This window comes from Kogia breviceps, chromosome 4 (genome assembly GCF_026419965.1).
Source record: "Kogia breviceps isolate mKogBre1 chromosome 4, mKogBre1 haplotype 1, whole genome shotgun sequence".
In the NCBI taxonomy this organism is placed as follows: domain Eukaryota; kingdom Metazoa; phylum Chordata; class Mammalia; order Artiodactyla; family Physeteridae; genus Kogia; species Kogia breviceps.
The window spans coordinates 180,937,400-180,964,923 of record NC_081313.1 but is presented as its reverse complement, the minus strand read 5'-3'; the positions used below and the strand labels follow the sequence as shown (position 1 = coordinate 180,964,923).

General features: G+C 59.6%; 2 protein-coding genes across 3 annotated transcripts; both read right to left on the bottom strand.

Moving 5' to 3' along the window:
* Positions 1–1,362: 1,362 nt before the first annotated feature.
* SCAMP4 (secretory carrier membrane protein 4) lies at positions 1,363–19,909 on the bottom strand. The gene is made up of 7 exons (XM_059060379.2): positions 19,772–19,909; positions 13,204–13,252; positions 12,133–12,261; positions 11,685–11,841; positions 9,846–9,947; positions 4,647–4,764; positions 1,363–2,964 (listed from the first exon to the last, which is right to left on the bottom strand). Exons 2-7 carry the CDS (start codon positions 13,208–13,210, stop codon positions 2,785–2,787), a joined length of 693 nt encoding a protein of 230 aa, XP_058916362.1. The 5' UTR covers positions 13,211–13,252; positions 19,772–19,909; the 3' UTR covers positions 1,363–2,784.
* On the bottom strand, positions 14,719–19,850 carry ADAT3 (adenosine deaminase tRNA specific 3). Of its 2 annotated transcripts, none has more exons than XM_067033175.1 (2): positions 19,772–19,850; positions 14,719–16,106 (listed from the first exon to the last, which is right to left on the bottom strand). In XM_067033175.1, exon 2 carries the CDS (start codon positions 16,038–16,040, stop codon positions 14,988–14,990), a length of 1,053 nt encoding a protein of 350 aa, XP_066889276.1. In that variant the 5' UTR covers positions 16,041–16,106; positions 19,772–19,850; the 3' UTR covers positions 14,719–14,987. The 2 variants fall into 2 exon arrangements, with proteins under 2 accessions (XP_066889276.1, XP_066889277.1); XM_067033176.1 differs by having other exon boundaries at positions 14,739–16,057; positions 19,772–19,842.
* Positions 19,910–27,524: the final 7,615 nt, after the last annotated feature.

Below are 27,524 nucleotides of genomic sequence, written 5' to 3'. Positions count from 1 at the left end.
CCCTGGACAGGCTGAGCGGTGGCCCAGAACCTGTGACCTTTCTTGGAAACGGGGTCTTTTCAGATGTATTAAAGGTAAGGATCCAGCTGAGATCATGCTGGATGTGGGGTGGGCCCCAAATCCAAGGATGGTTTCCTCGTAAGAGACAGAAGAGAAGGCTGTGAGGACAGAGGCAGAGCCTGGAGTGCCCTGAGGGTGGGAGAGGCAGGAAGGACCCTCCCCTGGAGTCTGGAGGGAGTGCGGTCCGGCCACACCTGGCTCCAGAACCGGGAGGGATAAATCCTTCGTTTAGGTCCCAGGTCAGTGGTCCCATCATGGCCACCCCAGCAGACGGTCCCCTTCTCGACCTGGCCTTGGTCCCCTCACCTCCACCCTGTCCTGTGTCCCCCACGTCACCTCTGAGCCGAGGACGCAGATGCCCTTCCCCAGACCCGCGTCCCCCACACCAACAGGCGAGCCCTACACCACCCGCGACCCAGCAGCGCAGACTGCGTGCCTCACACTCACGTATCCCCTCAGCTTGCCAGGGCAGAGCCCGAGATCCGGGGTCCGAGGCTGGCTCCTGCCCAGGGACCACCTGCCCCCCTCCGCCCCCACTCTCCCCTGGCTTCCGGGGGTCCCCACAACCCTGGGCTCGAAGCGCCCTCACCCCGTCTCTGCCTCCGCCTTCACACGGCCCCTCCCCGTTGTGTGTCCAAACGGCCCCCTCTTAAGCTGCGTTAGGACCACCTGCTTCCGTGTGACCTCCCCTTAATAACTACTCCCGCAAAGACCCCGTTCCCACACAGGTCCCACTCTGAGGTGCTGGGTCAGGACTTCACGTGAACTTGGGGGGACGCGAGGAAACCCACGCCACTTGCTCTGGGTTCCGTCTGCTTCCGCTCTGCAGATTTCGTTTCCTTCCCCTGGTGTCCGTGGGGTAACAGACCCGCCGCCGCTCTCCCGTGTCCACGCGGGTGTGTCCACTCCACCACCAGGGCCCCCCGTGAGCCGGGCTGGGGCCCCTGCAGACCCACACCGCTCCCCCCCCAGCCACTTCAGCCCTCGTGTCTCCTTCACGGCAAGTGGCACTCCTCGTGTCTCACTTTCTGCAAATTTTCATTTTCAGATGAAAGCTGTTGAGCATGAAGAAAATGTGACCGAAAGCAAGAACACGAAGGGACATGGCCTGCGGGCGAGGCTCCGCGGTGGGTGGGGCAGGGTCCCGGGCAGGGGCGGCCGGCAGTGTGGACGGGACTCGGTCCAGTGCACAGCCTGGTCCTGGTTTATCCCGCCGGAGGCCGTGGGCGCTGGGATCCAGGGGAGGAAGGCCCCGGAGGCGATACCACGTGGAGCCAGAAACAGCCCCCGCGGAGGCTCCTCTGATGCAGAAAGGATGTCTTTATTTCCTGGATATTCTCACGTTAACAAAAACCACAACGCACAGCGAGGAGCGGGGTGGGGGTGGGTGCAGTGGGCGATCCCGGGCTGGCTGACACCTTCTCATCGCCCGTCACTGGCGGTGCCCCGCTCACGCGAGACTCGGCGCCACGGGGAGGGCGGCGCATGCCTCCGTCAAGGGAGGTGGCCTTGGGGGGCGCGACGGGACCCAGGTTTCCCATCTCAGGGGCCCATCAGGGTCCCACACCCGGGCGCTTTCTCGCGGCCGCCTTTGGGCACCGCGGGGCGGTCAGCACGAGTAGCCAAGCAAGCAGGCGTGGGCGTGGGGGGCAGCCCAGCTGGTGCGACAGGCAGGGCGTCCTGCCCCGAGGGCCGGGCGGCCAGGAGCCGAAGGGCAGCGTCCGCGGCGCCCGGGAGCCTGGACAGGGGCCCATCCACTCACACAGGTGCAGGCTACTTGTCTAGGAAGGAGCTGGAAGGACCGGAGGGCAGAGCGGAGGGGCGGGTTCAGGTTCCTAATAAGGCACAGACTTGCCACTCTCCTCTGTCCCCTCAGGGACTCCAATTCCTGCTCCCGCGGCCCCTCCCGGCCGACGAGCCTCGGGCCCAGCGCTTGGCCTGGGGTGCGCGCTCCGCGGAGACGCGTCTGGCTTCCAGTTTGCTTCGCAGAGCGGGTTTGGTCCCAGGTTTCAGATCTGACGAGGTCCTGCCTGAGGGTCCCAGCTCTAAGACCCCTCCGGGGGGGATGAGAGCGTCTCGGAATGAGCGTGGCCATGGGCAGGGGGACGGGAGGCAAGCTGCCAATGGACAGACGGACAGCCAGCCAGACGGGGTGAAGCTCAGATCGTGGCACTGAGGCAAGCGAGTCCACAAGAGGACAAACATATGGAGGACCCCGCTACCGTCGAGCCCCTCCGTCTCCCACCAGGGACCGGAACCTGGTGCCGGGAAGGCCTCCCTCTTTCCCTCTTACTGGAAGCTGGGCCGCGGGCGACCAGCCGGACGGAGGCCGGGGAGGGTGGACGCAGGGCCGGGCCCTTCTCTGCGTCGGAGTTCTGTAAAGGGGGCAGCCGGCCCACCTCTGACCTGCAAGGCCCAGGTCAGCCCCCCGAGACCCCGAGGGGAGAGGGTGTGGCAGCAGCACAGTGGACATCACGGTGACTAAACGCATTCAGGACCACAGGGGGTGTCCTTCTGCCGGACAGCGGCGGCTGGACAGCTTCTGGGCAGAGCTCGCAGGGAGCCCTGCTCTCGGGAGTAAGGTGAGCGCAGGGGCGGGTCCCCGAGAGCCCCCCAGGTCTGCCCTCCTGGCTGGCGGAGGGGCCCCACCAAGCCCAGGGCGGAGTGGACGGCGAGGGGCAGGTGGGCCGGTGGAGGGCGGGCAGCGGGGCCGCCGGGCTCCCCCTAAGGCCACTGGCTGCCGCTGGCCGGGTAGCTGGGCACGGTGGGGTACTCAGGCAGGCTGCTCCCCGAGAAGTTGTTGTGCTGTGCCTCCCGGGACGGCGGATTCCGCCAGGCGCCTGTGCTCCACTCCGTCTGCGCCTTCTGGAAGCTCCCGCCGGTCCCGCGGTAGATGCTGTGCACCTGCGGGCGTGGAAGAAAGGACGGTGGAGAGGCCCACTTGGGTTCGAGGTGGGGCTTTTCTTAAACGGATGACAAACTGCGGGAACTTTAGAAAAAGCCCAGAAGCTGAGATGGGGGCTCTGAAGGCCGCGACTGCGCTGTGACCACTGGCTGCCCGTCCGAGGGTCTCCGCCGCCCCAGCGGAAAGGGGCTTGTCCAGGACAGCTCTGCAGCCCGGCGACCACCCGGTGACTCACCCCCTGGGGGCGCATCAGGCCCCAGGCCCCCGTGTTGCCAAGGGCATCTCTGCAATGACTTCCTCAGCAGAGACCTCTGGGGATGGACCACTGCCTCCTCCCCACCGTCCAGGAAGGCTGGGCCCCTCGGACACGGGGCTGGGCTATTTCTGGAAGTCCCCGCAAATCCACTAACTGAGAAGATGGCGTTTGTTTTAACTTGAGGCTCTTGAGCAGCGAAGCTGACGCTTTTGTCCTTTGTCTTTCTCCTGTGCAACGGCCTTCCGGCAAACCCCCAAACCAGGGCGGTGCTGGGGACCCCGATGGGGCAAGTCTGCTCTGGAGGACTCGCTCAGCTCGGAACCCCTCCTGTCTGCTGCTGACACGTTCCTGGTGGAACCGCAGCGGTCCCTGTGTGGCCTTCGTCCCAGCATCTCCCCAAGCCTCCTGGGGTCTGCTTTCCGCTGGTTCCTCCTGCCCCCCTTCGGGTCATCCATAGAGCCAGGGGACTTCAGGGGCAGACACAGAGGAACAGGCACCCCTCTGTCCTTCCACATGACCCAGGGCTCCGACAGAACAGTGCAGGCCTTAAAACCTGACAAAACAGCTGAGATCCCACAGCACGGAGGCTGGAAGGGACTCAAAACCCAGCTTTCAGGGACTTTGCCGGCGGTCCAGTGCTCAGGACTCCGCAATTTCTCTGCCGAGGGTGTGGGTTCGATCCCCGGTCGGGGAGCTAAGATCCCACAAGCCCCACGGCATGGGGGAAAAAAAAAAAAAGTCGTGGGTAGGGCTGGCTTCCCTGAGCAGCGATACCGGGCACACAGGAGGGGCACGGCTGAGAGGGTCACCTCCGGGAAGGCCAGGCAGATGCACCGTCAGCCTCGTCACCCGTCAGTTTCCACGTGGCCCCAGGACAACCCTCGTGCAGCCGATGCCCCCAGACTACAGGGCTCACGTTCCCACTGGAGGCCTCCAAACGCCTGGAGCGGGGCTGTCCGGGAAGAACCCGTGACAATGGAGCTGGTCAGCGCCAGCCCCTCACGGCCTGAGCGCTCGGGAGGAGGTGGGTGCGATGGACACGGTAGTTTTAGTTAACTTTACTCAATTTGGAGTTAACTGTAAACAGCGATTAGTGGCCGGTAGTGGCTGAACTGGCAGTGTGGACCACCCTCTGGGACACACGTGCTAGGGGCTCTGGCAGGCAGTGGTCACCATCGGCCACGGGACACTGTCTCCCCAAGTCCCTCCTCCCTGGAAGGCCATGTGGGCGGGAAAGCAGGGCCCTGGCCTGAGCAGTCGAGGGTCCGGACCACGGAGGGTGTGCCCTGCTGACAGCACTCACTTCACTTCCCGATGCTCGGTCTCCTGCTCCCGAAACAGGGTAAGACGAGCCCCCGGGGCTGGGAGCTCAGGACACAGGATGCGAGAGAGGAAGCGGGATGTCTTGGGACCTAGAGGAGTTACCTTCATGATCGTGATGGCCATCATGGCGGCCGACACGGAGAACATGATGGCCGGAAGCAGCATGACCACGGCGGCCCCGACATTGGTCTGGAAGAACCCAATCGCAGCCAGCCAACCACTGCAAGGGGCGAGAGAGCGTGTGGGAGCCAGCATGACTGCCAGACAAGGGCCCACCATCCCTCATATGTAAAGAGCTCCAATAAATCAACAAGAAAAAGGTAAATGACCGGCAGAGAAAACGGGCAATTCACAAGGAGCAACAAACTTCGGAAGCGATGCTCGAACCCACCAACAAAGATGTGCAAGTTAGAAAAAGTCTCGTTCTCACACCATCCTCCCAGCAAACATCGTGAGGGGATGGAGAAACACACACTACTTTGTCAGTGTGGGGTGCGCCCTTCCTGGAGGGCAATGGGCTGTGACCTAGAACAAGACTTAAGCGCTCATTCCTTTTCCCCCAACTATTTCACTTGTAAAAATGTATGCCACGGCCATTGTTTGTAAGAAGGAAAAGCTGAGGGTAACCTGCAAATGCCCACTGGCTGGGAATGACTGGAACACCAGTATACTAAGGAGACAGCAAAACAAGAGAAAGCTGGTGAGCACTGGGTGCGTCCCTAGTCCCCACGCGGAAGAACACCCATCTGGTTGGTCTCTGGGAGGGAGAGGCGGGAAATAGGGTGTTTTTGAGAATGTTTCTTCTTAGCAAGTAATGACACCGCACGGTTCAAGTTTCAGGAAATTAAAAAAAAATAAACAATAGACAGTCTTTCTCCTGCCGACCCCCTCCCCAGCCCAGAGGGAACTGGTGTAGCTCGTCCTTCCTGAGAGAGTTTTTAAGATGTATGCAGGGGCTTCCCTGGTGGCGCAGTGGTTAAGAATCCGCCCGCCAATGCAGGGGACACGGGTTCGAGCCCTGGTCCGGGAAGATCCCACATGCCGCGGAGCAACTAAGCCCCGTGCGCCACAACTACCGAGCCTGCGCTCTAGAGCCCGCATACCATGCCTACTGAGCCCGTGCGCCACAACTTCTGAAGCCCGCGTGGCTAGAGCCCGTGCTCCGCAACAAGAGAAGCCACCGCGATGAGAAGCCCGCGCACCGCAACGATGACCCAATACAGCCAAAAATAAAAACAAATAAATTTAAAAAAAAAAAAAAAAAAGATGTATGCAACCCGCTGCAGGCACACACGAACAGGCCTCACCCCTCTGTGAAACCAGGAGAGACGTCCTTGTGTACAAACAAGGACAGCAGAACACCACTGCTTTGCACTTTGAGGGGTATGAGCACAGCCGGGCAGCTGGGGGGCTCAGGTGGGTAGACAGACAGCTGGGGCTGGGCCGGTTGGGGGCTGGATGCTGTCCTATGGGCTCCTGGGAGGGGAGGAGGGGCTGGCTCTGCTGGGGGGGGGCCCTCTGGGGACCAATGATCTCGCATGGGATCTGGGGCCACGGATCCTGGACACTGGGGAGGGTGGGGCTGTAGGATGGGGACCTGCTCCACGGCCCAGCCTCCCAGAGGGATCGGCAGCCAGAGCTTCCAGAGAACGACCCTCTCCAACAGCGCAGGGCGACCCACTCGGGACAGTGGGTGATAAACCGGCCTCGACCAACTTCGGACAGACGTGCAGAGCCTGCTGCACCCACCAGGAGGGGCAGCCAAGGCACGCGGCAGTGGGGGGAGGGCAGGGAGGATGAGAGGCCTGGAGACAAGGCGGCAGGGACACGAGGGTGCCAGGTGCTCCCCCAGGGCCACTCGGCCAGGAGCTCGAGGGGACAGGGAGGTGGGGACAGAAGGTGCAAAAGGACAGCACAGGGATGCAGCCTGCAAAAGCCATGGGAGGGTCTGGCAGCTCCTCAGACGGCTAAACAGTTACTGTGCTGCCCAGCAACTCCACAACCGGGTGGGAGAGAAACGAGAACACACACTCACACGGATACCTGTAGAAACTGCACAGCAGAACGACTAGCAATACCAGACACACACAGACAACCCAAGCGTCCACCCATGTGTCCGTGAATGGACGCACACACTGTGTCCCTCCACACGCGGGAACGTCACGGCCACGAAAAGGGGTGAAGCCCCGACACTCGCTACCACTCGCTCAGGGTCCGTGGACGGGCCCTGAGGACACGACGCTCAGCGAGACAGACACAGAAGGACACACAGGGTGTGATTCCATTGATGGAAGACGTCCAGAACAGGCAGATCCACAGACATGGAGAGTGGCTGCGTGTTGTCGGGCTGGGGAGCGGGTGGGGGTGACTGCTGATGGGGACGGGCTTCTTTTTGGGGTGACGGAATGTTCTGGAATTGGATAGAGGTGATGAATAAATACACTGAAAAACCACTGAATCATGCGCTTAAGAAGCTGCCTTTCTGGCTGTGTAAGGCACCTAGACAAAGCCCCTGCTGTGGAGACTACAGACGGTCGAGCTCCCAGATCAGAGAGGCGTGCACACCTCACCTGGAGTCTCATGTGAATCAGCCGCAAAGGCCAAACGTTAATAACCCACAGGGATCCCCGAGGGGAGAGACCTGTCACGGAAACACTGTGGAGACCCGTGACACCTGCAGGTGGGAAAGAGCACCGCACCCACCATGTGGGTGGAGGCGAGGGCGTCAGACGCGGGCAGGGAGTTGGCTGAGTGGTGGGCGGCGTGCTCTGCCCCGGGTCCGTGGCCTCTAAGGAGCCCCGCGTGAGAAGGTCACGAGAGGGCAGGAAGGACACGTCTGAGCATCTGAGGTGCTGGGGTCATTGCTGGCTTCCTGGTGCAAAGCAGCATCGCGGCCTTTTACGTATAAGACGTCTCAGAGGTTTTAAAAGTCCATCTCCTGCACGGACTCACAGGGAAGCGTCTGGGGTGAGTGGGGAGGGACAGACCTGCAGGCCCGGGACTGGCTGGGAGCCAGTGCCCCCGGAAGGCATCCCCAAGGCTCCACACGCTGACCCCAGAGTGGTCCACTCGCCCCCTGGAGGTGACGTGCGGGACTGCGGCCACCTGGGCAGGAGGGTGAGACCCGGGAACAGGGAGACCCCAACCAGCCAGGAGGAGCCCCCCGGAGTGGGCAGACCCTGGGCGGGGAGGCTCAGCGGGGGGGCAGACCCCAGGTGGGGGAACGCAGACAGGCAGAGCTGCAGCTCCTCGGCCCCGGCCCCAGCACTGAGCCCCGAGGCAGCCCCCGGGCCAGGCGCCACCTACTCCCCCACGCCTGCGGAGCCCGGGGGTCCCCATACGGGATCAGAGCCAAGACAGCTGCCCACACTGGCAGGAAGGGCCTCGAGGGCCTTGGGTACCAGGAACGGAGCCTAACCCTGACCCTAACCCCTGCCCCCATCCGCGCCCGTCCCCCTGTCTGCAGACTAGAAAGTCAGGAGACCCCTTCAAGGCGAGCAAATGAGCCAGCCCTCAGGAGGTGCCCAGGCCCCACCGCACAACCAGGAGCACTGTTACCGTCACTGTCACCGTTGTTATTACTCCCCCTCCCCATGACTTCCCAGACAAGGGCAACATCTCAGGGCAGCCCCTGCATGAGGCGAGGGCAGCCCCTGCATGAGGTGAGGTCACCAGCTGGGGAGGCCCCCACAGGAGGTGGGAAGGTCGGCTCCGACGTTCCCTTTCTGTAGTCTGGGCCCCAGGGAAGGTGTGTGCGCTGCCTGTCCGCGCAGAAACCACAGCGATGGGGGTCCAGGCAGAAGGCGGCTGGGTGCCGGCGTGAGGCTGCATCTGGAACCAGACCTCGGGAGCTCCCTGTCCCAACACCGCCTGTGCAAACGTGGAGTCCACCCGGGCACCTACTCTCCCGCTGGATCTGGGGTCTCGGCCGTGCCTGGGGGTCGCCTAGTGAATCCCTGCACCTGGCGTGGTCTTGGGGACCCCAGACCCGCATCTGGGAGGGCAGCGGCCAAGAGGAGACCCAGCATTCAGGGTCTGCTCACCACGCGGTGGCGGGGAGCGATGTCAGGAACCCGGAGGGATGCACCCTGGAAATGACCCTGGGTGACAGGCTCCATGCTGGGGAGGGGTGAAGGCCCGGCAGCAAATGGACACCGAGAGGCCGTGCAACCTCAGCGGGGCCTCAAGAACAAAAGGAGCGCGCACAGCTCACCACTGCCAAGGGCACGTGGCAGCCGTCCCCGCGGACACAGCAGAGGGACGGGGACAGACACCTTGAAGGCGATAGCAACGGGCACCCCCCACCCAGGAGCCAGAAGATCCACCAGAGGGCGTGACCCAGAAAACTCCCCGCCGCTCACACGGCCAAGGTCCCAACACGCCGAGAAATTCTACCAAGAGACGGGGGGACACGCCCAGCAGCACATGAGGCAGGAAGCGCAACCGTCCAGTGCCACCTCTGGGCACTGCCTGCCACAGACGGACCTGCTGCCCCACCAGCGCCACGTCCTGCTCCAGGGCCCCGAGGATGTGGCACCTTAGGTGGCAAAAGGGACTTTCCAGGTGGGATTAAGTTAAAGTCCCCGAGACAGAGATGAGCCTGGATTCCCCGGGGGACCCAGCGTCATCCGAGGGTCCCTATAAGAGGGAGGCGGGAGGGTCGGAGGCAGAGAGAGACGGGAGAGGCTGCGCTGCTGGATACGACAGAGGTACGAGGACAGAGGACGAGGCCGCGAGCCAGGGGTGCGGCGCCTCTAGAAGCTGGAAAAGGCGGGAACCGATGCTGCCCTGGAGCCTCCGGAAGGACCAGCCCTGCCCACTCACAGGTTAAGTGAGTTCTGACCTCCAGAACGAAACGTAAGCTCCTTTCATTTCAAGTCACTAAATCTGGAGTAATTTGTCACAGTAGCCACGGAAACCTCATATCATACCCCAAAAGCAAACAAATGGAAAACGGCTCACCCCCTAGATGGTAGGCCTAGGCCCAGGTGGCCGCTCAGGGCAGGCCCTCAAGCTGCTCTCCCACCCCCCAGACACACCGTGGACCACGCTTCCCAGGTCCTCCTGGGGCCGGGTGACCACGCACGAGGCGGCACGAGGCGGGCGGATCCACCGCACCCGGCCCCCTGAGCCGGCACCTCCCCGGTGGGTTGACAAGAGCAAGGAGCAAACGTCAGCCCTCTCCCGGCTGTCGGAGTTTTGGGGTCCTCGTCACAGAGCTCGGCCTGCGCTAACGGTATGAGCGACTCGTGGCCCCAGAGCTAACCGTGCTCATCGCGGGCTCTCGGGGGCCCTGCTTACCACGCGCCCCATCCCGAGAAGCCGACAGCCTGGATGACGGCCAGGATGAACTGAGCTCCGAAGATGAAGAAAAACGCCATGAAATTGAAGGAGCTGTCAGACCTGGGGGGAAGGAAAACAGCCATTTACTGAGGCCCAGGAGGAAGAGGCAGAGGCTGAGGGAGTGGGACGGCCCCTCCCCGGCAGTTCCCATCAGGAGGGGCCCAGCGCTGCCCTCCCCGGAGGACGTCACCCAGACACACTCCTCCTGGGAAGGGAACTTAAGAGCCTCCTGCGTCCTAAGGACATGCCCGCACCCGCGTGGCCCAAGCGAGGTTCATCGTGGATTTGACGGGCTCTGCATGCTGGACCCATGCCTGCTGCCCCGGACAAGGGAGGCTGCACAGGGCTCACCCAGGCCACTTCCGGCTCATGAAAGGAGGGCAGGCGCCGGGGGACCCACAGCAGAGGAAGGGCGGGGGAGGCAGGGATGCTCCCGTAGCTCAGGGCTGCTCCCAGGGGGTCCCCGAAGCCCTTGGGGGTCCCCGTTCCCGCGCATGGTCGCACCAGCCAGCCCGGGGCCTCAGGCAACAGGCCCCTTGTGCTTCAGCACATGTGAGCGGGTTTCTGGTTCTTGCCTCCAAGAGGGCACCGGGGGCCCTGTATGACTCCACTGAGTCTTGGATTCAGGGACCTTCCAGGGGCAAACAGGGCACACACCTGAGTAGCAGGGGGCTGGCTGGGGGCGAACATTCACAGAGCAAGATTCACAGCACCCAAAAGGTGGCAACAACTCAAACGCCCATCAACGGATGATGGATAAACAACCGTGGGGGGGGCTTCCCCGGTGGCGCAGCGGTGAAGAATTCTCCTGCCAACGCAGGAGACGCGGGTTCGAGCCCTGGTCCGGGAAGATCCCACATGCCGCGGAGCAGCCAAGCCCGTGCGCCACAACTACTGAGCCTGCACTCTAGAGCCCGTGAGCCACAACTACTGAGCCCTTGTGCCGCAACTACTGAAGCCGTGCGCCTAGAGCCCATGCTTGGCAACAAGAGAAGCCACCACAACGAGAAGCCCGTACACTGCAACAAAGAGTAGCCCCCGCTCTCTGCAACTAAGGAAAGCCTGCACACAGCAATGAAGACCCAACACAGCCAAAAAAAACCCCACGATATTATTTTTAAGAAAAACAAACAAAAAAAACTGCTGTCCCTCCACACACAGGAGCACCACTCAGCCACGGAAAGGGATGAAGCCCTGACACTCGCTACAACGTGGACGGACCCCGAGAACACGACGCTCAGTGAGAGAAGCCAGACACAGAAGGACATGCAGTGTGTGATTCCACTAACAGGAAACGTCCAGAACAGGCAGATCCACAGACACAGAGAGCAGGTTCATGGTTGTCAGGGGCTGGGGGAGGGGGATGGGGGGGATGCTAATGGGCACGAGGTTTCTCTTTGGGGTGATGGAATGTTCTGGAATTAGACAGTGGTGACAGTTGTCCAACCTTGTGAAGATACTAGGAACACTGAACTGTTAAGCAGGTGAGCTGGATAATATGTAAAATATTATCTCAATAAAGTTATTAAAAGTGAACAAAACAGGCAGCAGCTGGTTTTGGCCCGTGGGCCGTTGTCTGCAGACCCGATACAAAGTGCCATCTAAACTGGACAAGAGGAAGGGGTGGAGCTCACGCCTGGGCCCAGCGGCACATGCAGACCAGGATGCAGCCCACGCGGGGCTGGGCACGGAGGGGAGCGCACGCGGTGAGGTATCCTGTTGCCCTCAGTTTGGGGCTGTCAGCACCAGACACTCCCCGAGGGCCCCTGGAGGGTGCGGGCCGCCCGCCCCACTCACCGGAAGGCCTTATATGCAGGCCGGAACCAGCACACGTAGCCGCAGGGGGAGAAGAGCAACAGCCAGACCAGGGCCAGGCCGAAGTTGGCTCCAGAGCCGCCGGCAATCCACCAGGCCAGGCAGGCGACGAGGTTGACGCCCAGGGTGGCGCAGTAGACTGGGGGGAAGGGGCAAGGGGGGAGAGAGGGGCTGAGCCGGGACACCCCCCCACCCCTGGACGGTGGCGCCCATGCGTGCAGGGACCCCGAGGCCAGAGGAGGGTTCAGGGGGCCCAGCCCCCCCACCTGCTCCATCCACACCGGACAGGAGCTCATCAGAAAGGAGCTTGATTACCAAACCCTCAGGCTCTCATCGCCCGGGCGCAGGGCGGCCTCCTAGCCGGCCCCTGTTCCGGGCCTGGGTCTCTGGGGGGTGCAGGTGGCCCCCCATTTCTGCCCTGTCCACTCACACAGCCACAGGCGGTAGATCCTCTTCACCAAGACCTGGTGCTCGATAGGGATCTCGTCGGAGAAGTTCTGGTAGAAGCAGGGCTTCAGGGGGATGAACTTGGGCAGTGGGGGGAAGTTGTTCTCCCGTCCTGCAGGGTCAGAGGCAGAGAGAGACGGGAGAGGCTGCGCTGCCGGCCGCGAGGACGCAGGAGGGGCCGCGAGCCAGGGATGCGGCGCCTCTAGAAGCTGGAAAAGGCGGGAACTGCTGCTGCCCTGGAGCCTCCGGAAGGACCCGCCCTGCCCACGCCTGCATTTAGCCCCGTGAGACCCCAGTCAGGCTCCTGACCTCAGGACTGTCAGAGAACAAATTTTATCTAAATCACTGAGTTTGTGGTGATTTCTCAGAAGTCACAGGAACACACACAGACTCGATGGCAGGGCCCACGTGCCATTCACACCTTTGACTCCAGGGAAGATTCTGGCACGTGGGACATATGAACTTCCCGGGGCGGCTATACCAACCAACCACAGACTGGGGGGCTTCACACAACAGAGATTTATCCATCTCCATTCTGGACACCAGAAGACTGAGATCCAGGTATGACAGGGCCACGCTCCCTCCACACACTCCAGGGGAGGCTCCTTCCTGCCCTTTCCAGCTGCTGGGGGCTCCAGGCATCCTGGGCTTGTGGACCCGTCCCTCCAGTGTCCGCCCCCATCTCCCCTGGCTTGTGTGTGTCTGTGCCCATACTTCCTCCTTCTTAGGACATCTGCCATGAGACATCAGGGCCACCCTATTCCATTGGGACCTCAGATTAAGTCACATCTGCGATAGGGTCCTGTTCCAGGATCCTAGGGTCCGGACTTCGTGGTTTTCAACACGCAACTTTTCCGATCTCGCGTGTCCCCCAGCGCAGGGGCCATGCTCATCTCTGTATGGCTCCATTCTGGCACACGCACTGCCGCGGCAGGCACTGCACGGGCCTCAAGGGGGACGTGATCCTGCCCGCAGCACAGAGTCCAGTGCCCGAGCGCTTCCCGGAGGGGTGGAGAAGCCGGAACCCTCGCTGCGCGACGCGACCAGGACTCACCTGACATTTCCGCTGTGAAGACAGGGCAGGGGCAGAAGGTTGCAGCCACCTGGAGGGAAGACAGTCACAGTCAGGGGGTCCCCATGGCTGCTGGGCGACCCCAACACCAGCTGCAGACCCAGAGGGCCACCGTGGGCCCCGTCCTAACCACCAAACCATCCACAGGGTATCTGGGCTCTCGGCCCAAAGGCTGGCCCAGCCCTGAACGTGCAATCCCAGTCACCACCTCACCTCAGAGCCCCCCCGGGCAGCCTGGCACTTATGCGAGGGGAGGCATCAGGCCAGAGGATCCCAGCAACCCACTCCCACTGCCCTCCTGCCTCAGCCCCCCACCCCCCAAACTTCCCCTTTATCCACAGATGGCTCTGGGCACCTCCTATGGCCACAAAGAATCTCTGAATCACCAATAAATGAGTCCATGCTCGTTGCTGTGTGACCTCAGGCAAACCACACAACCTCTCTGGTCTGTGATTTTTGCCCTTGTGAGACTTGCAAGGCCAAGGACCCCACTGCAATCCAAGTAAAACGCCAAGGGACAGGCCCGGCACCCAGCGGCCCTGCCCAGAAGGAGCCCAGGAGCCTGTGTCACAGAGCCGCCCCTCACAGGGGACACCACCGAGGCGCGTAACTGAGCTGAATTCACCTGTTCCACGAGGACCCTGCGGGCAGATGGTGCCATCTTCAGGAAACGGGCCAGGCAATGTGGCCATGCCTGGCGCCCACCTGGCCCTCACAGTACAGCTGGGCCTGCACTGCCCCCTGTGCCTGGCACCAGAGTGGGTGGGGGAGCCCTGCCTGGAGGTGGCCAGGTGGGAAGGATCCAGTGACCGAGAGTTCCCTGGGTCCACCCCCCGGCCCCCTGCTCAGTGAGGGCCCCACCGGGACCCTCAGCCCAGCCTGGCCCTGCCCTCCTGCCTGCAGGCCCCACTGTCTGTCCACTGCTCCGGCTCTGGCCGAGCCCCCCTGCCCTGTCCCCACGGGCTGGGAGCATCCCCGGGCTGGGGGATGGAGTGGGGGCTCAGGGCAGGGATGTCTCAGGGCCCTGCAGCACCGTGTGGTCAGTCAACGCGTTTCTGCTGCATGGACAAACAGGCTGCTCTGAGCCCCACGCACACGGGTCCTAGTGCTAACCCGCCTTGGAAGAGCCCAACGGCCCCTCTGGGGACCCCGTGGGCACCTGCGAAGGATGGGAAATTGATGTGGTCAGCCAAGTCCAGGCTGGCGGGGCTTCGCCCCCGAGTCCAGCCACAGCCTTCCGGACTCCGGGGGCCCCGCCCTGCCCACGCATGGCTCAGAAGCTCACCCCCCCACACCCAGTACAAGTCCAGGTGTCGGCGGAAGCAGCCACCCCGACCCAGGGACCCTCGCTCCTCTGTCAACAGACAACGATCTGGTTTCTTTGTTTCTCTTGGCCGCACCGCGTGATACGTGGGATCTTATCGAACCTGCGCCCCCTGCACTGGAAGCTCAGAGCCCTAACTACTGGACCGCCAGGGAAGTCCCAGACACCGACCTGGTTTTCAGTTGTTTATTTTCACACGTCAGAGCTGTTTCCTGACACCTGAGAAAAGGAGACACAATACCGGTGGCCCCAGAGGCCCCGGTCTGAAGCTGCCCAGCTACTTGGCCTGGCTGGAGCCCCGCTACGCCCAAGCCCGGGGAAGAGCTCACCCAGACAGGCATACACCCCACGCGCCGGCAGCAACAGCGCGAGTGTCCCCAAGCCGAGACAGGCCAGCAGCCCCTGGCAACATGAGGGAGGCCGAGAAAGGTCCGGGCCAGGCCTATGTGTCGGGGTCCAGGCGGCGGCACTGGGCCTCCAGCACGCCACAGAAGGCCTGGAAGCGGTGGTTGAGGTCCGGCTGGGCGTGGAGGCGGAAGCGGGTGCCCAGGGCGCCGTCGGGCGAGGGCGCCCCGTAGAAGACGCGCTGCACGCGGGAGTGGACCAGGGCCATGGCGCACATGGCACAGGGCTCGCGGGTGACGTATAGGTCGTAGCCGGTGCACACGTAGGGCAGGCCATCGGTGTCCTCGTCCAGCTTGCGCACGGAGCCCGCGCGGGCGCCCGGGGGGGCGGCGGCTGGGGCGAAGGAGCAGGCGGGGTGGGGTGCGAGGTCATAGGCGCCGCGGCCCTGGCCCCGGGCCACCAGGTCGATGCACACCATGGTGGCGTGCAGCAGGGGTCCGGCCGCGCTGCTGCAGTCGTGGCCGGTGGCCAGCACACGGCCCGAGGCTGGCTCCACCACCACCGCCCCCACGGCCCGCAGGCCCCGCGAGGCCGCCTGCTGCGCAGCCCACACGGCCCGCTCCATGTGGCCCTGCATCACCACCCGCTCCTGCGCCGAGAAGAGCTGCCCGGCCAGGGCTCGGGTCACCTGCCGGTCCTCGTGGAAGGTGGTGGGCCAGTGGGCGCGCGCCTCCTCGAACTGGCCCCTGGTCAGGGGCGGCCGCGCGGGCACGGGCACCAGGAAAGGCTGCCCCAGGCCACGGGGGTCCACGGCCAGCGGCGGGAGGAGCTCGGCCAGTGATCGCATGCCCGCGGCCGGCCCCGCCAGGCACAGCAGCATCTCCAGCGCGTGTGGGCAGCCGGGGCGGGGGCTGGGTCGCACCCTCTTGAGGTGAGGCTGTGCGGGCAGCGGGTGGACGGCTGACACCTCCTTGAGGAGGCGTGAGGTCTGGCGCTTGTCCAGGACCGGCGCGGCGTAGGCCAGCACCAGCTCCACAGCGCCAGACTGCTGCTCAGACAGGATCGGGAGGGCCTGCCACGCCGGCTCTCGCTCGGGGCTCCCGGCCTTCGCGTCTCTGTGTGGCTCCACGTCGCCCGCGGTGGGGTCCATCCTGGGCGGGGCTCCGACTGCGGGGACAGACACCGGAGCAGGGCATCATCCTCAGCTGCGGGAGGCCTGCTGGGCCAGACGAGAGGTCGGTCCCAGGAGCATGCCGAATCTGGAGGCTCGTCCAACCGAGCGAGACACGTCAGCGGTCGCGCTCTCACTCACGGCCTACTAACGCCTGCTTTGCACAGAGTTTAAACCGCCCTCATTACGGTGTCTTTTTTCTCCCTTTTGCTTTGAGATGTCTCATGTTGGGAGAATGCACACTGGACCTCAGAGACTTAGTACAAAAGAAAGAACATAAACTGTCTCAGTTTTTTCTGTATTCCACAGAAACTGAGGACCGTCTGCACTACACCATTTTATGTAAGGGCCTTGAGCATCCTCGGATTTTGTTACCCTTGGGGGTCCCGGAACCAGTTCCCCATGGATACTGGGGAACGACCGTGTTGACTACGTGCTGAAGTGGGAATGCTCTGCCTGTCTCAGGTTAAAGAAACGTATTACTAACGTTAAGTTCACCTGTTTCTTCGTACTTTTCAAAAACAGGGCTTCTAAACGCTTCATCTCACATACACGCCCCGCATTATATTCCTACCGGTCAGGGCTGCCTTGGGTGACGTTAGAGATGCACTACAGGTGACCTTCGCCCGACCCCAGGGGATCTCGGTGCCACGCCCGCAGCGCCCTGCACTCTGGCGGCGTCTCGGAGTGCGCCAGCCCCTTCCGCCTGTCCCCCCGGACAAGGCTTTTGCTCCTGTGATGCGCCCCAGCTCACAGGCCCCCCACCCCAGAGGACACGGTAGGTCCTCGCCCACCACTGCCTGTCTGAAGCTCACAATACGAGCTCGGCAAATGCACCGGACCTGGGGTGCAGGTGGCAGCTCTGAGAAGCGGCCAGCGTGGATGGGCCCCTTGGGTGCCCATGACGCCCGTGCCAGGCGGGGCCCTCAGGAGGGTCCGGGGCACTGGCTCAGAATCTGCTCCCGGCACACACCGTGCCCAGGATGCCAGGGCCCGCACAGCCTGCCCCAGGCCACAAAAGCTCCCATTGTCTCCCCGGCAAGACAGATACAGTCCCGTTTGTGTCTCCAAGAATGCAAGCTCTGTCTGATCAAACTAAAACAAGCAACAAATACAGGGGGCTGCCATTGGGACACTGCTGGCCGGGCTGCCGGCCCCCAGGGAGGATACCTAAAAACCACAGCCCACCATCCGCTCCTAGGTGTGTGTCCAGGAGAACTGAGACACACATCCACACAGGCACCTGCACACGCATGTCTGCAGCAGCAGAATTCACAGCAGCAAAAGGTGGACACAACCCACATGTCCACAGAAAGATGGACAGATAAACACAAGGCGGTCCCTCCGCACACGGGAGCATCACTCAGCCCCGCAAAGGGGTGAAGCCCCGACACTCGCTGCCACGTGGACAGACCCCGAGAACACGACGCTCAGTGAGAGAAGCCAGACACACAAGGACACACGGGGTGTGATTCCATTGATGGGAAACGTCCAGGACGGACAGACACAGAGAGTGGCTTCATGGTTGTCAGGGGCTGGGGGAGGGGATGGGGAATGACTGCTGATGGGGACAGAGTTCCTGTTGGGGGGATGGAATGTTCTGGAATTAGACAGACATGATGATCACACAACATAGTAAATACACTAAAAAACACTCAAACATACACTTTAAGTGGGTGAACCACACAGTGTGTGAATCGTATCTCAGTAAAGCTGATGCTCCTTGGGGATGGTGGGGGACATCTGGTGGTCACCAGGGCAGCCACCCCCAAACGAGGCCCAGCACCTCGTGACCGCTGCTGGTGCTGGAACCACCGCACGTCCTCACATTGCCATGAACAGGCTCCCCGACTCCTTCCCATGACCCAGGACAGAGACTGTGGGGCCGTTCCCTTTCTAGAGGCCAAGGAACTTGCCTGGGGCCACGTGGCTGGGAGGACAAAGCCAGGACCTGACGCTGAGGCCAGGTGGCCAGCAGCTCCCCGACTCTGCCTTCTGAGCCCCAGACGATGGGGGTCCTGAGCCCCTTCTACAGATGAGAAACAGGGTCCGCAGAGGGTGACCCGCCCAGCGACTTGCTTCATCGTCCCCGGGGACCTAAGCACACGCGCTCAGAGGCTGACCTGTTCCTCTTTTCATCCTCGAAGCCCCCACCTCTGGGCGCCCCACTGCACCCCACCCTCCCCGCTGTGCTCTTTGCTGCTCACGCCAAGCTCAGGCCCTTCCCTGGGCGCATCCACCTCCCTCTGCCTACAGCGAGGGCACCTCCTAAAGGTGCCTGTGCTCCAGTGGCGGGGGCAGCCCCTTTCACAACTGTTTACATTTATGGTTGTAGCCTCTGAGGCGGGCACCAGCTGACAGGCTCAGGTAGGGCTCAACTGCGTGGGGCAGGCCCTGGAGGGTCTGCAGAACAAAGGAGCCAGGACACCTAACAGCCAGTCCCCTCACTGGGTGCCATGGAACTCCTGGGCTGTGGGTCCGGGGTCCAAGGAGGCAACGGGACTTATTCAGCAAACTGAGTCAGGCTCTGAAGGTGACACCCAACCAGAGGAAGGGGCCTTATCTCACCCCAGGGTGTGTCCCGGCCCTGCCCGAAGCCCTCACCCAGTCCACATTTTCCCGGCTGAGACCTGGTGATACCAGTTCTAACCCCACCCCCAGCTTCCCCCTCTGTGAAATGGGATCCACTGCCGCCATGCATGGCTGCCTGGGGCAGAAAGTGAGAAAATCCACAGGAGGCTCAGGGGCCCAGGGCAGACTCCAGGAGGGCTCCTCGAGGCGGTGACCGAGAGCTGGGCCTGGAGGGAGGGTGGGGATCCCTGAGCAGAAAGAACAGCCAGGGCTGGAGTCTCTGACGCTCACACAATCCGAGTGGGCGCTGGTTTGAAAGACGGTTTCCAGGACTCCGCCCCATAGAAGGAGGAGAGCCCCGAAATCTGCATTTCTGAGAAGCTCCCCAACAGAGTGGGGTCTGCAAATAACATGCAGGACGCCTCGCTAAATTCGAATTCCAGATGAGCAGATAAATTTTCAGCGTAATTGTTGTGTCCCATGCAATCACTGGGATATTCGTATTCTAAAATATATATGTGTGTGTTGTTTACACAAAATTCCAATTTAAGGGGGCAACCTGCGTGTTTATTTGCAGAACCTGGCCACCCTATAAGTGTGCCTTCGTGCATGAAAATTCGAGAACCTCGTGCATGTGGGGTGTGGGAGAGAACTGAGGTCACAATTTTAAAAGGTCTTGAAAACTCACCCTTTCCTTAAGCATCAGTAAGGATTATCAATGTTTAGGACGTACAGAAAGATTGGGGCCTTCCCCCCAAAGCGGGCGGGAAGCTGGTAAGTAGACAGTCCAGTGGACAGCCCCGAGGTAAAGGGCTGGCCGCGATGACCCCAAGGCAAGGCACGCCGGAAACAGCTGGGGCACGGGGTCTCCACCACGGACGGCAGGGGCGCGCGCACGCGCAGAAGGGCGATGGCGCGGAGAGAGGGGTCCCGCGGCGCAGCAGCCCCGCGCGCACGCGCACACGCACACGCGCCGCTCCGCGCGCCCGTCCGAGGCGCGCACGAACCCGGCCCAGTTTCCTTCCTAGCTCCCCGCGCGGCCGGCATCCACCGCAGCCGCGACCCCCGCCCCAGCTCCCGCTCGCCCTCCGCGGGAGCCTGGGACGCAAGAGCCCGAGACCCCGGGACCGTGCGCTTACCTGACGAGACGGGAGGAGCCCTGCGCTTCTCACCAAGTCTTAGCAACCGGCCCGCCTGCCCCGCCTCCGCCACCGCCTGGCGCCGCGGGGCACGACGGGAGCGTAGTTCCAGGGGCGGAGTCAGCGCGAGGCGGAGGCGGAGCCGGGACTACAATCCCCACAAGGTCGCGCGCGCGCGCGTCACCTCGCTCCGCCCTTTTCTTGAGCTCTGCTCCCGTGACCGGCAGGAGAGAGGGGCGAGCTCTGAGTTGAGGGTTCGAGACCCATCAGGGCGGCGGGAAAAGTCCGACCCTGGGGGCCCTTTGGGAAATCAGCAGAGTGAAGAGACTGAGGCGGAGGGGCACACGCCACCCGCTACAGTCACTCCCCGAGTCGAGTTTGCTGCTGCCACGTGGCACCGGAGAGCCTGTTCCCAGAGACCAGGATGCGGTCTGGTTCCAGTTCTGCTCTGGGGCCCCAGCCGACTCCGGCCTCACTTTCCCATCTCTACAGTAGGCGAAAGGGACCTCTTGACTCTCCCAGGCAAAACATGTTAATTTTAAAAACATGCTAATGAGCAAATCTGGTTATTCATTCTGCTTGAAGAGGTTAAACCCAGAGGGTCTCAGCCAGGGGCAATTTGTCCCCCCACTCCCAGGGGAAACTGGGCGATGTCTGGGGACATCTGTGGTTGTTACGCCTGGGGTTCCTCCTGGCATCAAAACCTAGGATGCTGCCAAACACCCCACAATGCATAGGATGCCCCCAAAACAGCCTCCCAAATTGTCCACAGTGCAGCGGGGGGTTGGAAGACCGTGGTTTAACCCCACTGCTAAAAAAGGAGAAAGATTTAGGTCTAGAAGGACCCTGAAGGGGGAAATTTTTCAATCTTTACATTTCTCCCTGCTCCCCTCCTGCAAGAACCAAAGAATCCCCTGCCAAGATCCGTTCAACGTCTACCCTTGGAAGGCAGTGGCTGGAGGGGAGAACCCACCTCCTGGAATCCCCACCGCAGCCCACCTCCTCAACCTTGCAGGACCCTGAGAGTCCAACCCCCTGTGTTTCTCCTCTTAATTTGCAAAGCATCTCCTCGTGTCCCAATCTATTCCTATGTGAAACAGCACTCCGGGAAACCATCCCGCTGGAAGCTAATCACTCTTCTAAATACTCAGATTAATGTGTGCTTTAGTTTAACTTTTTTTTTTTTGAGACATCTTTCCATCCCTGCATGTCCCACTCAAGCTAGCCAAGAGTCCCTGTTTTGCTAATTTTTTTAAAAAAATTTTTGGCCCTGCCTCACAGCTTGTGGGATCTTAGTTCCCCAACTGGGGATTGAACCTGGGCCCTTGGCAGTAGTGAAAGCACGGAGTCCTAACCACTGAACCGCCAGGGAATTCCCTGCTGATTTTTTTAATGCTCTTTAATTGGTATGTTATTAAAAGCAATACCTAGATTATTTGCATCTAAAAAATGAATCTCTTCATTGTATCTTTTTGCTTATTTTTAATTTCTCAAAATGCAAAAACACATACAGGTATGGATGTAAAATGGTGCAGCTGCTGTGCAAAACATTGTGGTGGTTCTTCAAAAAGTTAAACAAAAAATTACCCCAAAATCCAGCAATTCCACTTCTGGGTATATACAGAAGAGAGTGGAAAGCAGGGACTTGAATGGATACTTGTACACCCACGTTCATAGCAGCATTATCCACAATAGACAAAGGGTGGAAACGACTCAGATATCCGTCATCAGATGAATGGATGAACACAGTTTGGTCCATCCATACAGCGGAATATTACTCAGCCATGAAAAGGAAGGAGATTCTGACACCTGCTATGACATGGATGAACCTTGAGGACGTGATGCTCAGTGAGAGAAGCCAGACACAGAAGGACAAATACTGTCTGATTCTGCTCACAGGGCATCCCTGGAGGAGTCACATCCATAGGGACAGGAAGTAGATGGTGGGGTCAGGGGCTGGGGGAGGGGCTGGGGAGTGCCTGCTAATAGGCATGGAGTTTCCTTTGGGGTGATAAATATGTTCCACAGTTAGATAGGACTGATGGTTATACAACATCGTGGATGTACTCTCTATCCCACTAAACTGTACTGTCGAAACAGTTAATTTTGTGTTGTGTGAAATTCTCCTGAAAACAAGAAAGACATAAAAGAGAGAAAAGAAATGATCCCTGTCTTCCTGCCTCTTGTTTGCATGCTGCCTTCGTTTCCTTACCGGACAGGGACAGACAGGATTTCTGCAATCCTCTGGCTGCAACCTGACAGCTGCTGGCTGGCCTCCAACCCACCTGTTGTCTACCAGTGGGGTCCCCTTGTCCAGGGACCCTGCTGTCAGGCTGTCCATGCGGACAAATGTCCTCCTACAACATACATCCTCTGTGTCAACACAAAGAACTCCACTTTGGGGAGAAAAACCAACAAAGGCCCAATGAATCTTTATTTTTTCTTTCTTTTCTTTTTTTTTTTTTTTCTTTTGGTTGCACTGCACAGCAGCAGAATTTGGGGATCGAACCCGGGCCCGGCAGTGAAAGTGCTGAGTCCTAACCACTGGACCACCAGGGAATTCCACCCCCCCCCCACGCCTGCCACTGAATCTTTCTAATGGAAGTCACGCACCAAGTCTGTGCACCCACCGGGCAGCGCTAAGGCGGGGAGGGAGAGGCAGTGTGGCGGGGTGGGCAAAACAGGGCGCACACACGTAACAGTTTGGTCCAGGGGTGTCTCTTCCACTCGGGTACTGCCTGGTCATTGGCATGGATACAGCAGAGGGGGTGAGAGAGAGGGGGTGAGACTGGAGCCAGGGCATTGACTCCCAGGTGCACACCCCAGAGAATTAAAAACAGGGACTCAAATACTTGTACATGAGTGCTCTAGCAGCTCTACTCGCAACAGCCAAGACCTGGAAGCAACCCAAGTGTCCATCGATGGACGCGAGTGGATAAACAGAACAGGGGCCTTCCATACACTAGCGTATTATTCGACATTGGTCCTGGATCTGGAGGATGGGGGAGCTGCCTGTGCTTATGTTTCCAGGACTGGGATGGGGTGGCAATGGAAATGGGTTGGCATGTCCTTACTGGAAACCCATCAAGGCCGGGCACTTGTAAGTGGTGTCTGTGTTCTAGTCTCTTAGGATCCAGCATACCCTTCTGGACATGGCACTCCAATGTTTGTGGGGGAGTGTCCCTCTCACATGCTCATGGGGTTCAACAGATCCATTAGCCCCATGAATCAGAGAATTTCCATCCACAGAGATTCCATCCACGGTGATTGGTTCGGGGAATGAACATGTGACTCAGGTGGGACCAATGAGAGTCATCCCAGGCACTTTGTCTGAAATATAAGCAGTGTCGCTCATGGCGCCGTACAGTGGAAGCCTGGAGCTGCCAGGAGTCATTTATTGCCACCCAACAGCTCTGAGATCTGGAGGGCGTGACCACGTCCCACACAGACTCTGACCCTAGATACTAGCCACTCTGCGGATCCTCGTTTGTGCATTCACCCCCACCTATCAGCTGGACTTAAGCCTTCTGGGGGCATCATTGTGGTTGCTTTGTATTTGTATCTCTGGACCATGAGCCTCAGTTAAAAAAAAAATTTTAATGAGAATGAAGACAAAACAGAAGAGGGCGGATCTTAGAGACAAAGAGAAGTTGAGGAGTCCATGCCTTCACAACATTGTTTAAGCACTTTTTAAAAGTCTTGTTGGCTGTGGCACACGGCATGTGGGATCTTAGTTCCCAGAGCAGGGATCAAACACGTGCCCCCTGCATTGTAAGCATGGAGTCTTACCCTCTTGACCACCAGGGAAGTCCCTGTGTAAGCACCTAGATCCAGCCATACCTGAAGCACATGGCCCTTAGCCCTTCCTGTGTATTTTGTTTTGGTTTTTTGGTTTAAGCTAATTTGAGTCATGACTTCAGTCTTTTGTAAGCCAAGAGTTTCGACTGATAGTGTGCCTTTTGTTTTTTGGGTTTTTTAAATGTTGCATTTATTTACTTATTGATTTTTATTTTTTGGCTGCATCAGGTCTTAGTTGTGGCACTCATGTGGGCTCTCTAGTTGTGGCGTGCTGGCTCAGTAGTTGTGGCATGCAGGCTTAGTTGCCCTGCGGCCTGTGGGATCTTAGTTCCCCGACCAGGGATTGAATTGGCATCCCCTGCATTGCAAGACAGATTCTCAACCACTGGACCACCATAGAGGTCCCATGTTCCTTTTGTTTTGACGTGATTCATCATCTAGCACCTCTCACAAGTAACGTGACCCTCAAAACTCACGGTGGTAGGTTAGTGTCTGCCACCAAAATGTGGCAAAACCATGGAATCAGTTCCCCAATTGTAAGCTCAACAGCAGCAGAAAGCACCCTGGAGTCAGTCAGAAGCCTGTGTCAGCTGCACAGGTAAGACTTCCACCTCTGCAGGGCAGTCAGTCAACAAATGAGTCCAGGGGGAATAGAGGCTTCCCCCCAAGCCACCCCTATCTCCATGCGGCTGGGGCCAAAGTCAACATTTCTTCAGCCAAGTTGTGTGGCTTGTGTTTATCTGGCTTTTCATCCTGTTGACTTTCTGAGGTTGCTAGGGGCAGCTGTATAGGCCCCAGGTGTTTCCCGCCTCTCTGGGGATCTTCCTGGAAATGGGTTGCAGGGGGCTTCCTTCAACTGCCCAGGAAAGGCAGATTAAAGGCTGTGAGAGCCTGACAAGGAGGGGAAGGTTGCCGTCTCCTGTTTCCCGGAGGTTACAGGACACTTTCAATAAATGAATCCTTGACTACCTACCCAGACTCTAACACACACACACACACACACACACACACACACGAGCTCATCTGGCCATTCACCCAGGCCGGAAAACATTAGTTTCCAAAAAGCAAACTCAAGTGTTGTAAAATTCTAAAACACAACCTCTTTTCTCACAGCCCTTTAATGCTTAGTTTACACACAATTAAAACCTACAGCGTTCTCTGGTTCCCAGGTCTCAGATGCTGAAAGTAATGATAATAATTAATAGAGGTTAGGGGCTTCCCTGGTGGCGCAGTGGTTAAGAATCTGCCTGCCAATGCAGGGGACATGGGTTCAGTCCCTGGTCGGGGAAGATCCCACATGTCACGGGGCAACAAAGCCCGTGCGCCACAACTACTGAGCCTGCATGCTGCAACTACTGAAGGACGCATGCCACAACTACTGAGCCCATGTGCTGCAACCACTGAAGCCTGTGTGCCTAGAGGCTGTGCTCCGCAACAAGAGAAGCTACTGCAGTGAAAAGTCCGTGCACCGCAACGAAGAGTAGCCCCCACCTGCCACAACTACAGAAAGCCCGTGTGCAGCAACAAAGACCCAATGCAGCCAAAAACTAAATAAAGTTTTTTTTTTAAATAGTGGTTAATATTGAGACTTCCCTGGCAGTCCAGCGGTTAGGGCTTCATGCTTCTGCTGCAGGGGGCATGGGTTTGATCCCTGGTGGAGGAACCAGGATCCTGCAAACCGTGTGATGTGGGGAAAAAAAAAAATTGGCTAATATTTACTAAGTGCTTATTTGGAAACAGACACCATTCTCAACACTTTGTATCATCTCATTTAGTCTTTTCAACAACTCTGTAAGACAGCAGTGTAACCTGTTTTAAAGATGAGGAAACAGGGCTTCCCTGGTGGCGCAGTGGTTGAGAATCCGCCTGCCGATGCAGGGGTCACAGGTTCGTGCCCTGATCCGGGAAGATCCCACATGCAGCGGAGCAACTAAGCCCGTGAGCCATGGCCGCTAGGCCTGCGCGTCCGGAGCCTGTGCTCCGCAACGGGAGAGGCCACAGCAGTGAGAGGCCCGCATACCACAAAAAAAAAAAAAAAAAAAAAAAAAGATGAGGAAACAGAGATGCAATCTCCTAACCACCCAGCTATCTTTCATTGAATCTGTGTCCTTTTGATTATTTTACATTTATGTGTGCACCTCCCCAACTAACATTCCAAGGTCTGCCTAGCTATCCACTGTGGTTCTAGCTTAGCCAAAAACAGGGCCTGGCACAGCTAGGAAGACCACAAACCTTCGTCTCTTTGAGTTTTGTGGCCGCGGAATGACCCCTTCTCACGTCAGGGGGCTGGAACGCACCCCACCAGGCACACATTCCAAATGATCCTCCCCAAACCCCTGGCCACGTGGGAGTGGGGTGTCAGAGAGGAACCCCCATCTCTAGTACTCCCTATTCTTTCCCTGCCAGCTCTTTTTTTTTTTTTTTTGCGGTACGCGGGCCTCTCACTGCTGTGGCCTCTCCCGTTGCGGAGCACAGGCTCGGAACGCGCAGGCTCAGCGGCCATGGCTCACGGGCCCAGCCGCTCCACAGCATGTGGGATCTTCCCGGACCGGGGCACGAACCCCTGTCTCCTGCATCGCCAGGCGGCCTCCCAACCACTGCGCCACCAGGGAAGCCCCTGGCCAGCTCTTTATTGTATTGTCTTTCCAGCATTTATGTTAGCTGGTGATATTTATGTAGAATGTCTGCTCCAGGATGACTGGACATGTTGTCTACGCAGGTATCCCCATTGTCCAGAGTGAGAGCTCAATTCATGCGAAGGGACCACGTTATTATTGCTATTATGTTGACAAGTCAGTCGCTCACCCATCCCGCCCCACCCCCTCGCGCCACATCTCTGCGCCCCTTCCCCGACCTCCAGGATCAAGCGGGCACTGTCGCCACCTAGCGACGAAAGGCACCATGGTCCGAATCCCTGGCTTCAAGCCAGATCTGGAGATGCAGTCATTTGAGCTCTTCCCCCAAAACATCTACCCCCCCCACCCCCGCGTCTGGCTCCTCCCTGTCAGGAGGCAGCACCTGGCTCGGAGTGGCTCTCAGTCTGGCAGGGGCGGCGTTACAGCAGTGGGTCTCCAAGAGGGATTCCCCACCACCAGCAACACCTGCATCACCTGAGGCCCTTTAGAAATGCAGATTCTTGGGCCCCACCTCAAACCTGCGGAATCAAGAGACTTGGAGAGAGGCCGGGCCTTCTGTGCTTCAGAGGGGCCCCCGGGAGATACCCCTCCAGCCGTGAGCAGCAGTCTTCAACCCCGTTTGCTCCCCGACATTTTCCACAACTGGGGAGTCCTCCAGTCATCGTGCAGGTGGGGACCAGGGATGCTGCTCAACACCCTACAGTGCCCAGAAGGGCCCCAACTCAGAGAACGATTCGGCCCCACTTATCAGCAGTGCCGAGGTTAAAAAGCCTCGCACTCTTTGGGGGAAAAAATGGAATCGGACTCAACTGAGTCCCTGCTCACACTACGCACCAGGATAAATCCCCGATGGTCAGACAGGGTAAACCAGGGTGACCCCCAGTGTCTGTGTCTCCTCCCCTCCCTCCCCCTCAGGTGTGTATTTAAATGTGTGCAGCATCCCAGGACCTCAGAGGTCAGACGGTCATGGAGTACATTGTCCCGGGGGGGGGGGTGTCCATGAAACCCCCTAATCCGGTGAATCTCACCCATGGTGATCCTGCCATCCCCCCAGGGGACACTGGGAGATGTCTGGGGACATTTGTTATTGTCATGACCGGGGGGCGGGGGTCCTGGCATCCAGTGGGTGGGGGCCAAGGATGCTCTCCACACCCCGAAAAGCCCAGGATACCCCCCCGCCAAGAATCATCCACCCAGGGCTTCCCTGGTGGCGCAGTGGTTGGGAGTCTGCCTGCCGATACAGAGGACGCGGGTTCGTGCCCGGGTCCGGGAGGATCCCACATGCCGCGGAGCGGCTGGGCCCGTGAGCCATGGCCGCT

Coding starts and splice junctions, on each gene's coding strand:
- SCAMP4 (XM_059060379.2), bottom strand. Junction 4,765..9,845: donor TTCTCGGGATGGGGCGCGTG/GTAAGCAGGGCC, acceptor CGCCCCTTGCAG/TGGTTGGCTGGCTGCGATTG. Junction 2,965..4,646: donor TGGCCATCACGATCATGAAG/GTAACTCCTCTA, acceptor CCACGCCCGCAG/GTGCACAGCATCTACCGCGG.
- ADAT3 (XM_067033175.1), bottom strand. CDS start 16,040: ATGGACCCCACCGCGGGCGACGTGGAGCCACACAGAGACGCGAAGGCC.